The following is a 17,885-nucleotide window of genomic DNA, read 5'->3' as shown; positions in this document are numbered from 1 at the left end:
TCGACTCCGCTTGAGTGGTTTGCGCCGAGATGGAGATTTTTCCTCTTTTTTTTTTTCTTTCCTTCCCAAAGACTCAGCGATGTGGGATGCTTGCTTTTTCCGTCCGAATGCATCACGCAGGACCACCTCGGTCAAGACGCGGTTGGCCGAGTCCGTACCAAACTCAGGATGGCCATGGCTGTCATACTGTATTTGCGCGAAGCCGCATTGGATTATCATTTTCCATGACGGAGCTCGTCACAAAAGCTTACCTCGTCGTTGATCATTGATGTGTATGCGTGCTATGTGCACCCGCAATTATTGTTCACTCTGCCAATGCTGAACCCAGGCAGACTGGTTCCTCCGGCTGCATGAAGGTGGGCAGCATGGCATGGCGGGGTCAAGCAGGGGATCGAGGAGAGAAGGCAAAGGGCAAAAAGCATTGGGGATGGGAGGGATCCAGCCCATGATTGCATCTTTGATGGTGTGTGTCTCGTCAGCGCGCACACACGCACACGCACCTATCCCACGCACCAAGGGGGAAGCGAGAGCGATGCCTGGAGCACCACGATGGGAGGGGGAAGGGATCCCCTTTGGTGGTTTCACGACGTTATCTGGTTGCGGCAAGTGTGTTCTGGATCCAAGAAGGCTCCTCGGCCGCGCTGGAGATATCCGAATCAGTGTCTGTCCTCGGTCGTGAGGATGTAAGAGACGGCAACTCCAGCGGGCGCTTGAGTCAGGCACGCACCAATGCCCGGCTTCGTGTAAGTGGGCGATGGCAATTGAAGTTGAGCCGCTCTCTGTTTACTCCACCGTCCGATCCTCCGTAGAGGTGAACGTGATGCCGAGTTGAATACACGTGTACGTGGAGTGCGTAGTATTGCGTTGCGTTCTGGTGCCATAGCCTGGGCATCTAATCTGCAAACCAAAAGTAGAAAGGCGTGATTCCCCACGAAGATGATGATGAGACGGAGGCGCGTGCTAGTCGAATCCCGTCATCCTGACGCCTTGACCGTGGCCGACTGACCTCTCCGTCCAGCCAAGGGAAGGAAGGCATCAACAAGCTCACCTCAGAGCTAAAGTGAATGATCGGAAACCTAGAGGACGGAAAGGCCAGACGCAAGAAAGGGTTCAGTCGAAGGCCGTTCCGGGCGGCTTGCAGCAGACTAGTGAGACGGGAACGTGGGGGTTTCTTTGGCTGTGCGGCCTGCTTTACGAGCTTCGCAGTGGTCAGTCTCTTTTCAGCTTATTCGCACAGAGAGAGACACAGAGAGAGAGCGCTGAAGCATCATCTCCAGACCTGGTCTGAATCACCGACGCCACCGAGACAATGGGTCGCTGACTAGCTAGGCATGTAGGTCCGGTAAGGTGATGACGGGAGCGCCTGCATCAGTGAAGCAACTGTCTGGAGAAAACCCCTTCCAGTCTGGCCTCCAGATTGGACATCTCATGAACCATGATGTAAGCCAGGCAACGTACCTGACAGAAGCTGCCGCCGGCAGGAGTACCCTCACCCCCTTCACCTTACCTCACCTCACCTGCCTCTACGTGCCTCACCTCAGCATTGCTACGCACTTGTCATCTCTCACTTCTCACCTCTCAACTGGGCATCACCACCACGGGAACAACACTGCTCAGTGCTCGCGGGCGCCGCCGTCATTCATTGCCTGATCCTGGATGCGGCTGGCGTCGGCCTCGCATCCACCTACCTCGATGAACGACGTGGGATAACGACAACCGCCAGCTCCAGTGAATGCCCGCCTTTCTCGGGTCCTAAGCTGGATCGGTCGGATTTCCAAGCAGGTTATTCATTACAATAGCTATCGAAGGACCTGCGGCACGGTGTTTGGCGATGACATCGCCCAGACACTGATACGTATCCCAGCCCCCGAGAGAGCTTACCCCCGCACTTGGACCCCTCTTCGGCGGCCTGGAGCCGGTCCCCAACGCTGAGCTTCCAGGTGCACCTCACCTCACCTCACTCGCTTTGAGTTGCCGGCGTCGTCCCCAAACTCACCTGCCATCTCAGCTCCCCGCCTCCAACGCCATTGCGTCAGACCAGAGGTTCAGCCGTGTCGGGTAGCCGTGTCGGGTAGCCGTATCGGGTCTGCAGTGGTTCACGACGAAAAAGAAAAATTTCGCTTCTCCAATTCACCAAGTACCAACCAAGCCATCTTTTCACCAAAGAGCCGGCCCCGCCGATCGCAACGGTTCCTGAACCTTGTCTGAACCAACCCTTTCCCATCGCTCCCCGTCCTGCTGGCTCATAGCAATGCTTCTCGCCAAATCGGCGCCATGCGACAACTGTCGAGTTGAGCATGGATTCTCCAGTGGACTCAACTCTGCCCCTGCTTCACCTAACGCTACTCTTGACGTAGCAGCAAGGTGTCGTGGCCAACCTGCGTCGTCCGGGTTTCCTAATATCGACTCCCGGACGACTGCTTGAGATGCAAAATGCCACCTCTGGTCAGGTTGTTGGCGCCATAACTCTCAGAGAGGGTGCAACCCTCGCTCAGGACAGGGGATCCCACCCCTCTCGGCCCTCATCTTTTCCACTCTGTCAGTGACAACTCTCCTCCCGCAATCCGGCCTCCATCTGGACCCCCATCAAGAATTGGATCCTGGGATCCGATCCCTTCAGCAACCACCTCCACTGCGACCCTACACACTTTCGCATCGTCCGCAGCTGCCTCCAACGGCCGCTTCTAAGCGGTTCGTCGACGCGCCTTAACCCCCATTTCTTGACCTAGCCGTCCACTCGTTGACAACCTTTTGATGAATTCGTGCGGCGTGGTCAAACACTCTCTGGGGTTCGGGAACCTGACTCGCAAACGAGCGTGGGTTGACGACGCCAACCCACGAACCCGAGATTTGCCTTGTGACACCCCGACGTCCAACGGGAGTTCACAGACTTGACCAGGCCGAGCCAAATACTCGGTCGTCTCACCTGCAGGAGAAGGGATTGACAGGCACACATCGTCACCACGCGCCCTTATGACAGCATCGCGCACGTTAAGGGTAAACATCACGTACGCATTGGTCGCCGCTTCAACATGGCTGATGGTGGCCAAGACAACAGCTCTGGTACCATATGAAGCTTTCAGCTTCTCATTGTTTGCTGTTTGATTGCCGAGTTTGGCTTCGTCTGCATCGCAGGCGTGGGATGCTGCGGACACTGCTGACAGGAAGACGAGAGAACCTCCACTTGACTGGAGACGGGCCACCCTCACCGCGTGCCGTGATCCATCATGAGGCCGGAGCATCGCCGAGGTCTCGGCCCTGACCATGAGCTTTTTTTCGGTCTTGAAACGTTCCTTCGGCGACTGGCTACCTTTCTATTACAGTTTTGCTTCTCTTCATCATGCTTCCTCAAATCTCCGATGGGGTCCCATTCGCCCGTCTGTGCTCTCATACGTTATCTTTGCGGATCAGATCGTAGATCCACTGATAGGGAATCGGACGGTTGGGCGTTATCTCAAGCTATGACTGTCGCCGTCTCAAGCTCTACCTTGTTAGCCTCAAGAGCTAATTGACGAATTTGCGCTTCTAGCCCACTAGTCTAACCGGCCAACATGCCTTTTCCAGGCTGGCCTTTTTGGCCTGTACCCCGCCAATCGGCCGTTCCCTGCGGATGGTAAGACGAAGCGGAGGGAATGAGGGGTTCTGTTGCTCGTCCCTGTGCAACTCTATGGCGAGGTAATCCTCAGTAATCGAGAGGAAGCATCTTCAACCTATCGCAGCCCTCCTTCTCAACCGATGCTGGTTCATGCATGACATCAACGACGAGGGAGAACAAACCCTACGGTTTGTCCGTTTACCGCAGTAACCGACGCGCAAGTTCAACCCTTGTCCTGTTCAGATCAAGGCCACGAGACGGCGACGAGGGCGAGGACGACGTCGCCGCGCATGCAAGCTCAACCAACCCGAGACTTTACGGACTTGCCGTTCGTCTCGGCACAGGCAGTCCGTCCCGATGACTACTCATGACAATGCATACACGGGACCCAGCTGTCCGGGCGCCGTCGGTATGGTTGCCGCCGTCGTGCAAATTTGCACCGCGCTTGTCGCGTGCCCATTTGCCGATCCAGGGTAAGACATCAAAGCCCAAGCGGAGCCATGACGGGAACCTTGCAGCCGATATGAAGAACGTACGCCAAGTCAGTGAAGATCAAGAGTTCCCCGCTCTTTATTTCTTGATACCGACGACAACCATATTTCGCGGGCTCAACCCATAATCGAATACCGTCTCAACCCAGGCGTCCCGGACAACGTCCGCGTGCTCCTTGAGGAACAACCAGCGGTCTGTGACAATGAGCGACTCGACCACGCACGCGCTGAATGCCATCAGACTCCACACCGCGGCGACCTCCTTCTTGCGGGAAAGGTATTCGTCCTCGTAGCGCTTGATCTCCTGGTCAGACATGTCGGACATCTTCTCCTTGATGATGGCGCTGTACTGCCCGTACTCCCGGTTTGTGGTGAGCTTGGTGACAGCCCCGCGGATGTAGTCGCCCAGCGAGCGGTAGCAGGCCTTGCGCAGGGAGCCGATGATGACGGGGTTGGTGCTCATGTTGAAGGGCGTCTCAGGGGTCTCGTCCGAGTCGGCGTCCGGATCGCGGTGGTACACTTTGGATATGACGCCCTTGTCAAGGAAGATCTTTTGGAGGATTGCACGGAAGAGATGGCGAGTGAAGAAGTCGTCACTCTCCTCTCGCGTCCAGTTCTGGGGTGCTTGGCACGCCATCATCCGCGCGGTGATGTTCATGCGGACCCCGCCATCGTAGGTCGAGAGCTTCTCGCTCAAGGGGAAGCCTTCGGGGTCGAAGCGCGAGGACTCCCTGACGACGCGGCCGTTGAGGGCTTGCAGCGACGGGCGGGCGTAGGTGTACTTGAATGTCGGCGGGCCGAGTTTCTCTGTGAGGAGGTTGTAGCAGCAGCCGACGATGGCGACGGAGTGGATCGCCGGGTTCATGATGAGCGAGCGGATGCCATAGTGCGAGAGGTTGCCGCACGAGTGGATCGAGACGGCCATCATCTTGAGCTCCTTGTCCTCCTCCTCCGGGAGGACCTCCTTCTCAATGCGACCAATGACTTCCGTGAGGTCGCCGCTCTCCAGCCTGCCGACCACGTACGACACCGAGCCCTTTCCGATGGCGCGGTTGTACTGCGGTTCGAGCTCCTTGATGGGCCTAAAGTCAAAGTCCTCAACCGCATCCGTAGACGGCTTCGTGATCTTCCTAACATTGTCGGTGCCGAACTTGTCGGCCTGCATCTGAGCCCAGAGCTTCTTGTTCCGCATGACGACTTCCTTGCCCGCCAGCCCGGACAACACGTCCAGCCCCTTTGCGCCGTCAATGTTGTGCTCGCGACCCTCCACGGCCACGACGTGCCTGTTGTAAGGGGGCAGGGCCAGGGTGCGGCCGAGGTAGTTCTGCCCGCTGCCAAAGTCGACAAAATGCGTCGTCTCCTTATCCCAGCGCTCCGCGATGGCGCCGGCGAGGGAGTCCACGTACCGCGCGAAGTGGGCGACCTCGTGCACCTTCTTGGGCTTCATGCCGACGGCGACGGAGCGGGACAGCTTCGGCGGCGGCTTCGTCTCGGACTGCGAGGGCTTGAACTCGCGCGCGAGGGAGAAGCGGCGGATGTCGCGGACGTAGGCGAGGAAGCTCTCCGGCGGGGGCGAGTCCATCGCGGGGAGGTTGTCCAGGTCGTCCCTCATGAGCAGGTCGAGCAGGCGCATGGTGTCGTAGGCGAGCAGGAAGGGCTGCCATTCCTTGGGCAGGACCTGGTGGAAGAGGCCCGGGGTGTTTGTGAAGAAGTCGAGGACGTGGACGCCGCCGCAGAGGATCTGGAAGAGGTCCGTCTCCGTGACGAACTTGAGGAGGGCGGAGACGTAGGCCTCTGGTGAGGGGAACTCGTCTGAGCACGGGAGGGGCTTTTCTGGGATCATTTTTGGATGGCTGTGACTCCCTCGATGCCTTTCCTGAGTTGCGGTACTGTTGCGGCCTGTAGAATGTCTCGAAATATGAGACGCTGCCCAAGTGAGCGACCGAGTTGTGAGTGAGTGCGCGAAGTGAGTGACTGTGGGAATCCGTCTGAAAATACATCCCACTTACATAAAAAGAAAAGGGACCCCTCTATGGGGAAATTTTTCTCGGTGAAGGAGGGGTCACTTTGGTGGTTATTCTCGGTGAGCCTGCTCCACCTCTGAGCTTCTTCAGCCGAAGAATCCCCGGATGCAGCAGCTTGTCACTGCAGCGAAGTACCTCCAAGTACCCGACACCGAGTGGACACCTAAGGGGGGCCAGCCGGAAGCTTACTACCACCACCGTCCGCAGCAAGCAGCAGCGCAAGACAGACGCGCAAACGTCATCCCAGCCGCGTTTACCTAAAAGGTAATTTGACTACAGATCACCCATAACGCATATCCGGCGCACCTAGTATTCGGCCACCATCGATTGGACACCCGAAATAGACGCAAATCTTGACCGGCGCATCGATTGTTCCAACTACAACTGCACCCGCAAACCAATGCGTCCACGGATGCGCCTTTCCACACCCTCGTCGCCAGGATGATGTCCTCCGCCAACGAGGAGGATCCCTTCCTCCAGGTCCAGCAGTATGCGCATCCCCCCTTCCAGCTATCGAAACCAGTAAAGGAGATGGTCTCCAACTAACAATAAACTCGCAGAGATGTCCTCGCCCAGCTGGATTCCACCCGGCCCCTATTCACCTCCTACCTCCGCATCCGCTCCCTCTCCACATCCCCGACGTCCCCCGAACTGGCCTCCGCCCGCTCCGACCTCGAATCCGCCCTCGAGTCCCTCGCCGAAGACCTCGCCGACCTGGTTGAGTCCGTCAAGGCCGTCGAGTCGGACCCGGCCTCCTTCGGCCTCTCCGCGTCCGAGGTCACCCGCCGCAAGAGGCTGGTCCAGGAGGTCGGCGGCGAGGTGGAGGACATGCGCGACGAGCTGGCCAAGAAGCTCGGCGACGCCGCCGCATCGTCAGCCGCAAAGGGCAAGGGAGCCTCGTCGGACCTGCCGGACCCGAGCTCCTTCGCGATACCCGACGGCGACGGCGGCGACGGGTACGCCGAGTTCGAGCAGCAGCAGCAGCTCGAGATGATGCGCCAGCAGGACACGCACCTCGACGGCGTGTTCCAGACGGTGGGGAACCTGAGGCGGCAGGCCGACGACATGGGCCGCGAGCTCGAGGAGCAGCGCGAGATGCTCGAGGTCGTGGACAGCGTCGCGGACCGCGTCGGGGGCAGGTTGCAGACGGGCGTGCAGAAGCTGAACTACGTCATGCGCCGGAACGAGGATCGGTTGAGCAGCTGCTGCATTGCGGTGCTCATCTTCGTGCTCATTCTGTTGCTCGTTTTGTTGCTGATACTATAGCGATCTCGAAATGGTCGTTCATGAGGTTTGTGTCGAAATGACGAAAAGGAGGGGGCAATCACCACATACATTTACAGGAAGGGATAGGGAGTTCATACGGAGCGCTTGTCATTGTCTTTCCTTTTTTGTTCTGATAGTGTCTACTGCTAGGGAGGTCCTCAAATAGGATATGGTATATCGTTGCATCCAACGAACGATACGCAACACCAAGCTGCTTGTCTCCTCGCACAGAGGCGTTGTCGCTGAGCCCGTTAATGATGGACAAACGACTTGCCGTCGAGAGTCAACGCTTTGCCGTATTTTAACTGTATGAGTGTTTTGTCCAGAACGCCTAAATGAATGTGCCCCTTTTCCTGGTATCAGAAACCGGCCATCCTTGAATTGGTTATGTATAAGATTATGTTTTCTGTTCCCCTTAGTCGTACTACGACAAGTCCAAGCCGGAATCTCTCCTCATGACGTCTGCGAGCACCTGCAGAGCCTGGGCTGCCGTGGCCCCAGCGGGAGCCTTTCCAGGAAACTCCACCAGCGCCAAGCGCAGGGCTGCGAGGGCAGCGTTTCCGTAGAAGTTGATAAACCGTTGCTGGTGGCCGTCGATCATGGACTTGAGCACGATGTACTGCGTGTTCGAGATGAGCTGTGGCGGTGAATTGACTATCTGCGCCATGGCCTTCCAGTAGTTCGTCGGCGGGTACGGGTTTGTCTTGGACGCCTTGCTGAAGTCTCGCAAGGCAATAGCCGCGAATCCGGCGCCGAGACCCGTCATCCTGTCATTGTGCGCCTGCTCAGGAATCCAATTGCCGTCCTCTTTCTTCCAACCGATAGCCTGGCGGCCCGCTTGCGTCTTGTCGTTTCCCCTAGAACCGAACAAGACTGGGCAAGCCACACGGAACTTGGCGATCAGAATGTCAATCAGGGAGACGCCCCGCCAGTGGTAATCCTTGTTGGAGAAGATTTGAGCCGTGACGATACCGACTGGCTCGGCGGACTTGGTATTCGCGCCACCCTCGTTGGCGAACTGTCCTATAATTGCCTTTGAGAGGATGTTGAGAAGATAGATAAACAGCGCCGGGAGCTGTTCGCCATTGTGGACAGCTCCTTCGACAGGTTCTCGATTTCGTAGAACATACAGACTGACGTCTATCGGCGGCGACTGTACACTTGCGAGTGATTCACGCAGAGTGACGTTGATTGTGTTCATCTGAAATGATGTCAGTGTCTTGGCAGGGATAAAGGCAGCGGCATCCTTACAGGTACGGCGTTTGCTCCCTTGCCAGCGGTCAATTGCCCAATGGATTTCCTGATTTGTCGGCGCATGTCGCCGAGCTTGCCTTTGAGCGGCGATCCAGGCTGCTTCGATAGAGCCTCGACGTCCTTTCTCAGCTTCTTCAGAGCCTGGTGTATTTCGGCGTACCTATCGGCGTCTGCCGATTTCGCGGGTATCGCGGCAGCGGCGGGCTGCGCGGCGGGCTTCGGAGGCTCGACGGGCTTCGTCAGGAACCCATTGGCTTGGGCTGGCGCTGCGGCAGGTTCCTTCGCCAGTGTTGGTAAAGGAGCTGCCAGAGAAGTCTTTGCCGTCTGAAGAGCTGGCGCCGAAGCGTTTGCCACGGGTGTCGGCTGTAACCTTTGCGGTGCTGGAGCAGCAGTCTCGACCTTGACTGCTTGGCTGGTGGTGCCATTGACCTGGGGCTCTTGCTTCTTCGGCGGTACGGCTTCAGGTTTGGGAGGTTCGGGTTCGGGCTCGGGAGGAAGCTGAGGTATCTGCTTTGCCTTGAGCTCTCTAAGCCTCTCCTGTTCGGCGCGGACAGCAGCCTCGGCCTTCAATCGCTCCTCCTCCTCCTTCTGAAGTTGTGCTATCCTGCGCTGCTCGGCCTCCAGCCGCTGCTTCTCCTCCTGCAATTGGTGGACCTCGTACACCCTGAGGGCAGCGAGGCGAACGCGCTCGTGTTCGAGCTGGGCAGCGGCGAGAGCATCGCGATGGCTCAGCTCTGAATTGCGGTTCTCCGACAGAAAGTCAGCGACAAACCCACGCTCAGGACTCTGCTTGACGTAGTCCTTGCTGTGGCTCCTACGTGAAGGCGAGGAGTGCGCCATGGTTGGTTGCACGCGGGTGCCAGACGTTGCTGGATGTGGCCGGGCCTACGGCATCGGGCGGTGGGGTCGGAACGCGTGGGAACCACGATGACACCGGCGACGGGGAAACGAGTGAAAAAAATAAATAAACGATAAAAACCCCCAACAAATCGGTCGAAACGAGTGACGTCCGCCGTAGCCGTTCGGTCGGGGGAGACAAGGCTCTCGGGCGATCTTTGGGAGTCCAGACGAGGCTGTGCTCCTTTGCGGCCTCGGGGTCCTTTGGAAGGGGCTTGTCGGTTTGGGGTTGGCTACGTTCGGTGGTGGTGTGTCGTCAACTGGGCAAGGTCGAGACTGAGACCGTCGAGTTCAGGTTGGGTGCGCTGCGCGGGTGTGGAGCAGGGAAAAATAATACGATGTATCAGGCGCGCTTTGATGGTGTCCGCAGGTGGGAAGATGTTACCGTTCGCGGCGACTTGGGGCTCTTTCGGGGGGGGGGGGGCGCTGGAAGCGACGACCCCTGCTGCACTGCTACCCTGTACCCGCGATGCAGCGTTTCTGCTCGCAGCTGTTCCCGTGGGGAGGAAGGGGAAGGGGGGCAGGAGAAAAAAAAAATAGAGAAAAAGAGCCGCTGGCAGTCTGGACACAGAGTCAAACAGAAGACCAGAAAACCAGAGACGTCGCCATGGTTGCAGTATTGGTGGGGCTATTGCGGCTTGTTGAGCCTATAGCGGCTCTAGGCTCGAGCAGTTTTCAGTATAGCGTCCCCGCTGGTTGGTCGGACCGCGCGTGGGTCTCTCCGTCCGCCCAAGGTGAGGTCGGGCACCTAAATAGTCCCGTCATGGTAGGTAGCTTTGAGTGCAGTGAAGACAGGTACATACTTCACAAGGAAGGGCCTGGAGTCTGAAGCTTGAAGCCTGAAGGTTTGGCTGCCAGACTCTCCTTGAGACCATGATGTGATGCAGTGTCTGAGGACTCAGGTTGACGGTATTGCCGGGCGGTGAAGGACTCGCGGGCCGTTCCAAGTTTCCCAGTCTGGTGCGGACTGAAGTTTGATTGTGGCCTGTCTCGCTTTGGCTTGCCCTGCTTGTGGCCCTGGCAATGACAGAATAGTCCAGCGCCCAAGCAGACTGAGACTGGACAGATCGTCTGAGAGAGAGACGGGAGGATCTCCAACTCTGGGTTGGGGTGATGCCATTGAGGAGCGATGCTGTCCGGGAGGTACGTAGGTGGACTCCACAACGGTGCTGGGGGACTCGGGGGACTCAATCGTTCTTGTATCGTATTTCTGTCCAGCGGCCTGTCCAAGAGTCACGCGGTGTTCCGAGTCTTGAGTCCTGACGGAGCTCCTTGGCACCCCAGACTGGCTTTGCCAGGCTTGCCTGGTCTACCGATTCTCTCTACCAGTTCCATGCTTTTGATATCCACGGGAACGAACAACAAAAGGAGAGCAGCCATTTCGTCGCAGCGGACTGCGACCGGCCTGTCATGTCGCTGCGCAAGTATCCATCTCTCAGAAACACGCTACATGTCTCTGTGGTCGACTCGTCTCCCCGTCTTCGTCGTGTACCCTGCATCTGATTCTGGACCCAGAGATGGCCCCCCGTATCTGTCTGCAGCAGGTGTCCAAAGAAGGGACGCCGAGGTACGTAGCAGGTCGCAGCCGCCGGCGGCGCTGACTGTTTCAATACCCTTAGCTGCGGTACATGACGGGACTTGGGGAAGCGTGCCGCTAGGCCCTCGGCTTCTGCCTTAGGAGGTGCTCTTGGTGCTGTAGTAGGACGTTAGGGCGACACGCTACGGCAAGGGACTGATCAGCTAAGTACCCAAAGTACCTCCCTCGAACCCGGGAGCCCTGACCTGGTCTTTCTTGCTCTGGCGTGCGGCGCGCGGCGTGGACTCTCCCCACTTCCGTCGAACTTGACTGGAGACCTGGAGACCTGACTTGAGTCCTGAACTCAACCCCAAGTCAGGCAAAGGCAAGGTACATGTGTTATTGGTAGCGCTGGAGGTAGCTTGGGGTTGGTTGTATTCGTTGTGACGGCTGCTGACTGCACCTCTCTCCCCGTCGTTGTACGTAGGTGGTCGTGTCGGCATGCGGCAACTTCACGGCTGCCAGAACCAGCGCTGTGGCTCCGGGCTACGTTAGACGCAAATGCACAACAAGGTGCCACTGTGGACAGAAAGAAGGTACATACCTGACAGAGGAGCAAGGTACCGAACGCTTCAAACCATCCCATGCCTCGTTGCATACGTAGGTCTCTAAGGTACACCTGATGTGAGGTGCTGAGGTATGCACCGCACTCTGTAGGGCCGCTTGCTTCATGACAGATAGACGGAGAACGGAGAATACCTTGTGTCCCTAGGTAACCTACCTACCTAGGCAAAGGCAGACAGATAGACAGACAATCCAGTGCCAGAGAGCTTACCTCACCACTTTCTTTAGCTTGTGCTGTGCCCCTCTCTCTGACTTCAACACTTGTAGCTGAGGTACCTACCTAGGTAAGATGCCTGCCAGAAGTTGAGGAGGTACCTGACGCAAGACTGCCCGCACTGCACAACTGCAGCTCTCTGGAGCAGGAGTTAAAGGTACCTTTCCATCACCTTACCTCACCTCGCCTGCCCGCCGCCCACTCGCCTGGGGTCGCTGCTACTGCTGCTGCTCCTGCTCCTGCTTGTCCCCCTCCACCGTCGCCGTACCTAGTGTCCCTGCTCCTCCTCCTCTCTACTCCACACCCCCGACCCGACTCGCCTTTCGCAACAAACCCCCCGTCAGTCTCGCTCGCCCAGAGAGCACATTCCCATCCTGCCTCGTCTTCTCTTCACGTCCGTCTGCCTCACCCGTTTTTCCCACCTCAACCATCACATCGCACACTCCTTGCGAGCTCCTTTCCCTTTCAACCTCGATCGTCGAGCCGACAATCGTCTCCCTCCTCTCCCAATCCATCCCATCACAATCCAATCCAATCCCTCTCTGATCATCAGACAAACAACCTACCCTCATTGAATCGCTACGCAACGCCACACTACGCAACGCAACGCATTACGGATACCGTCCACCGCAGGACACTCCAAGACCAAAAAACCAAAACCACATCCATCCCAGTTCTCCACTGTCTTTAGTCCGCAAATACATACGTCAATACGTGCCACATCATCCCACACAGCTCTCCGAGCATCGACGCCAACGACCAAACGACCTTTATCCCACCCACCCGGCCTTCCTGCCCGTCGCTCCGTCCATACCTATCCGACGCACTCGACGTGCAATACAATACCATCATCAATCCTTCATCTGCCTGACTGCTCACCATGGAGCAGCAGCAGCAACAACAGCCCCAGCAGCAGCCGCCTGCGGGCGGCGTCCCAGGCCCTACCGGCCGCCGGCTTCACATTGCGCACAGGAGAAGCCCCTCCGAGCTGACTCCGTTGATGAGCATGTTTGCCAACCCGGGCAGTAAGTTCAATCCTGAATCATCTCCCAGCCTTCAATTCCACCTCTCGTCGAGCTTCTCGCTACCCCACCTTGCTCCTTGTCACCCCGTCGTCATCGTCATCATCATCATCATCATCACCGTGCTGACAATGTGTCTTCTCCGCAGTGGAACAGCTAGCTATCCAGCAGCAGATTGAGCTGTTGCAGCAACAGCAGCAACAGATCCAAGCTACTCAGCAATACATGAACATGGGAATGATGCCCCCCGCGCAGCAGCTCGGCCCAGGTGGTGCTTTCAACCTGCAGCCGGGGATGGCGCCGCAGGGCGGCTTCCAGTTCCCTCAACAGCTCCCACAGCAGAATGTATCTATGGGCGGTCCTCCCACGCAGCCCATGTCACATCGCCGTAATCAGTCGGCACTTCCCAACATGGGAATGGGTCCCCCTCCCGCCCCCTCCTCAGGTGCTTCCGGCTCGGCCTTTAACAACGATGCCGCCGCCGGTGCTCCCAGCGGCAGAGAAAACGCCGGTGGTCGCGGAGGCCGAGGTGGCGGCGCCGGAGGTGGCCATCAAAGACGTCACTCTCTTGCGCTCGCCGATGCGAAGAAGGCGGCTGAAATTGCCCAGCAGAAGCGCACAACGTCGGGTTTCCAATTCCCCGGCCCCGGCGCCTCTGGCGACGCTGCCGAGGGTGGCGCCCCCGCCCCCGCTCCGACCCAGCCCGAAGCCCCGATTGCTCAGGGCACCAGTGCCGGTCGTGGACGCGGAGGACATGGCCGCAGCCAGAGCATGGCTGTCAACGGCCGTGGAGGCGGCGCTTCTGGTGGTCGTGGCGGCTTCTCTGGTGATAACCAAAACGACTTCGGACGCCGCGGCAGCTCCGGTCACGCCAGAACCGGCTCTCGCAACTTTGACGGCAACTGGCGCAACCAGGGCGGAAACCAAGGCCAGGAGCAGGGTGGCTTCCAGCCTGGACACCGCTCTCGCGGTTCCATTAACCAGTCCATCTCTAGCATCGGCGCGTTCCAGTACCCCGGTCAGCCTCAGCTTATGCAGATGCCCGGCCAGATGCTTCCCATGCAGATGTACCCCGGTCAGCAGCTGAACCCCATGCAGATCCAGCAGCTCCAAGCTCTGCAGGCCCAGATGAACGGCCAGCAATTCGTCGGTCTTCAGGGTGGCCAGCACGGCGGTCAGCTCGGCGGCAACCAGCAGCAACAGCAGCAGAGAAAGACCCTCTTCACTCCTTACCTCCCCCAAGCCACTCTCCCGGCTCTTCTCGGCGATGGCCAGCTTGTGTCTGGTATCCTCCGCGTGAACAAGAAGAACCGCAGTGACGCCTATGTCTCCACCCAGGACGGTTTGCTCGATGCCGATATCTTTATTTGCGGTAGCAAGGATCGCAACCGTGCTCTTGAGGGTGACCTGGTCGCCGTCGAGCTGCTCGACGTTGACGAAGTATGGTCTCAGAAGCGCGAGAAGGAAGAGAAGAAGAAGCGCAAGGACATCACTGATACCCGGTCTGGATCGACCAATGGACAGAACCAGTCGTCCAACAACAATGACGACAACACCCAGCAGGAGGGCGGCATTCGCCGTCGCGGCAGTCTGCGCCAGCGCCCCACCCAGAAGAAGAACGACGATGTCGAGGTCGAGGGCCAGAGCCTGCTTCTCGTCGAGGAGGAGGAAATCAACGATGAGGCGAAGCCCCTGTATGCTGGACACATCGTCGCTGTTATTGAGCGTGTTGCTGGCCAGATGTTCTCGGGTACACTTGGTCTGCTCCGTCCCAGCAGCCAGGCTACCAAGGAGAAGCAGGAGGCCGAGAGAGCCGCCAGAGATGGTGGCAACAACCGTCATCAAGACAACCGCTCCCAGGAGAAGCCCAAGATTGTTTGGTTCAAGCCTACCGACAAGCGCGTGCCGCTCATTGCCATTCCCACCGAGCAGGCCCCTCGCGACTTCGTGGAGAAGCACCAGGATTACGCGGATCGAATCTTTGTGGCTTGCATAAAGCGCTGGCCGATTACTTCGCTGCATCCTTTCGGTACCCTCGTCGAGCAGCTTGGCCGCATGGGCGACCTTAAGGTGGAGACCGACGCCCTGCTGCGCGATAACAACTTCTCCTCTGATGAGTTCTCTGAGGCCGTTCTGCGTAGCGTTGGCTTGCAAGATTGGTCTCTCGCCAAGGAGGATGAGACAGCCCTGGCAACTCGCCGTGACTTCCGTGATGAGAAGGCCGTTACTCTCGACCTCGACGGATCTCCTGAGCTTGCCAACGCCATCCACATCAAGACCCAGCCTGACGGCAAGATCGACATTGGCATTCACATTCCTGATGTCACTCACTTTGTCAAGCCCAACTCCCTGGTCGATCGCGAGGCCAAGAAGCGTGGCACGGCTGTTCACCTCGTGAACCGCACCTGCGCTCTCCTGCCCCCTAAGATCTTTGGTGAGGTTTGCTCATTGACCCCCGGTGAGGAGCGCCTCGCTGTCAGTGTGCTCTTCCGTGTCAATCCCCACACCGGCGCCGTTGCCGAGGGTGACGCCTGGGTTGGCAAGAGTATCATCAAGAGCACCGCCAAGATTACTGTAGACGAGATCGATGCTGCCTTGAACGGCCAGGCCGACTGGAAGCATGAGTCTATTCAGCTTAAGGATATTCAGATTCTCAACGTAAGTACACTCGAATCTCATTTACTGGCCTAGATGCTAATATTTCATAGGCTGTTGCACAAAAGTTCACTGAGGCCCGTCTTGGTGCGGGTGGCGAGCCTATTGCCCCTCTCCGGCTCATGCAACAGCTTGACGATGAGAACATCCCCATCAAGCACAACATCTTTGACTCGACCCCTGGCACCGAGCTTGTTGAGGAGCTTATGCACAAGGCCAACACCTTCGTTGCTCAGCGCTTGGCTGAGGCTCTTCCGGAGAAGGCATTGCTCCGCCGTCAAGGCCCGCCCAATGCCCGTCGTCTGCAGACCTTTGCTGATCGCATGAACGCGATCGGCTATGAGGTTGAGACTTCCGGCAGCGGCAGCCTGCACAACAGCCTCTTCAAGGTTGACGACGCCGATGTCCGCAAGGGAATGGAGACTCTTGTCCTCAAGTCGATGCAGCGCGCCAAGTACTTCATCGCTGGCAAGACGGCCAAGCAGCTGTGGCCTCACTTCGCTCTCAACTTGCCGCTCTACACTCACTTCACAAGCCCCACTCGGCGCTACGCCGATATCATCGTTCACCGACAGCTCGAGGCTGCTCTTTCCGAGGGCAAGATTGAGTACACTGAGGATCTCGAGGCCCTTGTCAAGACCATTGAATCCTGTAACACCAAGAAGGATTCTGCACAAAACGCTCAGGAACAGAGCATTCACATTGAGTCCTGCCGCAAGATGGACAAGAAGAGACAGGAGGTCAACGGCGATCTCATCACGGAAGGTATTGTTATCTGCGTGTACGAGTCTGCATTTGATGTTCTCATTCCCGAATGGGGCTTTGAGAAGCGTGTCCACTGCGACCAGTTGCCGCTTAAGAAGGCCGAGTTCAGGAAGGAGAAGAGGGTGCTCGAGCTCTACTGGGAGAAGGGTGTGCCGAGCTCTGCATACGTACCTGAGGATGAGCGCCCCAAGGCTGCCGCGTCTGTTAGGAACGCGAATGCCATGGCTGCTGCCCGTCAAGCGCAGGAGGCTGAGCGTGTCAAGAAGGAGAGGGAAGAGGCTGCTCGCAAGCAGACTGAGACCGGCACCATTTCCACCGACGATGTCGACGCCCTCTTCGATGATGACGATGACAATGCCTCGGATGTCACCGAGGCGATGGCCGGTGCTTCGTTGGCCGAGAGGCCGACGCAGAGCGTTCCCGGCTCCCCGACCCGATCGGACGCTAAGCCTCTGCAGCGCACCAGGTCCGACTCCAAGGTCCCCGCACCGGAGGCTCCCGAGACCCGCTTGTCCAACAAGGAGAAGTACCTCAAACTTTACAAGCTGCGTGAAGAGGGTGGCGAGTACATCCAGGATGTTACGGAGATGACCAGAGTTCCGGTCATTCTCAAGACTGATCTCTCCAAGAGCCCACCGTAAGTTGACTATTACGTTCTTGAAAATGAAATTTGTGCTAACACGTTGCAGTTGCTTGACTATTCGGTCCCTGAACCCCTATGCTCTGTAGAATGGCGTTGCGAGGTACGGTGTTCATGACAGGACACCCAAAATTGGTCATGGCCCAGAGGGCAAAGAGGCGTTCGTGCACCCTGTGAGGCGAAAGGCATGCCGAAGGCATTACGAAGGGAGTAGAAAAGTTTGGGTGAGAGATGGGACGATACACTAAGGACTGGAGTAATTGAAGTATATCTTCGTCCCTGGATGAGTCATTTAGCACAACAGCAGAAATCGAGAGGGAGAAAGGCGGTGGATGAAATAGTAGAGATTAGCGCTCATCAGTTAGCAAAATGGAACATCCAATTACACGTACACGACGCACAGCATGATGCACCTGGCGGGAAGGGACCGCCTAGACAGAATCAGGCACGCAGTGATAGATGACGATGGAGCGATTCACGGCAAGCGGGAGAGCCACACGCTGGATTTTACATATTTTGGATGATTACAAGGCATCCCTTGCAGAGGGTCGCAGAGGCCTCGGGTTGGACTCTTGCTCGTGGGCCAAGGCGGGTCGGCAGAGTTTCAGTTGTGATGGTTGACAAGAAAGCCGGTTTAGAAATTTGACGTGATGGATAATGCCGGAAGACGGACTGGGGGACGAGGTTCGGTCTGAAGGGGATGGGGGGAGGACCAGGGAGGGGGGGTTTTGGATCGGAGAGACGGGGGGCCGGGGGGGCAGGCAAGGGCAGGTCCAATTCAACACAGAACAAGCCTCGGGCTGCGGAGCAAGCAAGATTGTGGAGATGGAGGAAGGAGAAACTAAGGGAGGCCTTTCCTATGAAGGGGGAACTTCCGTCTATCTATCGGTATTGAAGGGGAAATCTCCGTCTAACAGGCCGA

At 57.7% G+C, this 17,885-nt stretch overlaps 4 protein-coding genes across 4 annotated transcripts; 2 read left to right on the top strand and 2 right to left on the bottom strand.

Moving 5' to 3' along the window:
* Positions 1 to 4,165: 4,165 nt before the first annotated feature.
* Positions 4,166 to 5,929, bottom strand: COL26b_000024 (uncharacterized protein; the record flags this gene model as incomplete). The annotated part of the gene is made up of 1 exon (XM_053172999.1): positions 4,166 to 5,929. The coding sequence occupies one exon, from the start codon at positions 5,927 to 5,929 to the stop codon at positions 4,166 to 4,168; it is 1,764 nt and encodes a 587-aa protein (XP_053042705.1).
* A 622-nt stretch (positions 5,930 to 6,551) lies between these two features.
* Positions 6,552 to 7,376, top strand: COL26b_000023 (uncharacterized protein; the record flags this gene model as incomplete). The annotated part of the gene is made up of 2 exons (XM_053172998.1): positions 6,552 to 6,598; positions 6,671 to 7,376. 2 exons carry the CDS (start codon positions 6,552 to 6,554, stop codon positions 7,374 to 7,376), a joined length of 753 nt encoding a protein of 250 aa, XP_053042704.1.
* A 424-nt stretch (positions 7,377 to 7,800) lies between these two features.
* COL26b_000022 (uncharacterized protein) lies at positions 7,801 to 9,470 on the bottom strand (the record flags this gene model as incomplete). Its single annotated transcript, XM_053172997.1, has 2 exons — positions 7,801 to 8,577; positions 8,628 to 9,470. 2 exons carry the CDS (start codon positions 9,468 to 9,470, stop codon positions 7,801 to 7,803), a joined length of 1,620 nt encoding a protein of 539 aa, XP_053042703.1.
* A 3,291-nt stretch (positions 9,471 to 12,761) lies between these two features.
* COL26b_000021 (uncharacterized protein) lies at positions 12,762 to 17,052 on the top strand (the record flags this gene model as incomplete). Its single annotated transcript, XM_053172996.1, has 4 exons — positions 12,762 to 12,906; positions 13,052 to 15,561; positions 15,612 to 16,960; positions 17,013 to 17,052. The coding sequence occupies 4 exons, from the start codon at positions 12,762 to 12,764 to the stop codon at positions 17,050 to 17,052; spliced, it is 4,044 nt and encodes a 1,347-aa protein (XP_053042702.1).
* Positions 17,053 to 17,885: the final 833 nt, after the last annotated feature.

Source organism: Colletotrichum chrysophilum (assembly GCF_026319265.1).
Source record: "Colletotrichum chrysophilum strain AFK26 chromosome Unknown scaffold_1, whole genome shotgun sequence".
Classification (NCBI taxonomy): domain Eukaryota; kingdom Fungi; phylum Ascomycota; class Sordariomycetes; order Glomerellales; family Glomerellaceae; genus Colletotrichum; species Colletotrichum chrysophilum.
The sequence above is the reverse complement of the archived record's forward strand: the minus strand, read 5'-3'. Positions and strand labels throughout refer to the sequence as shown.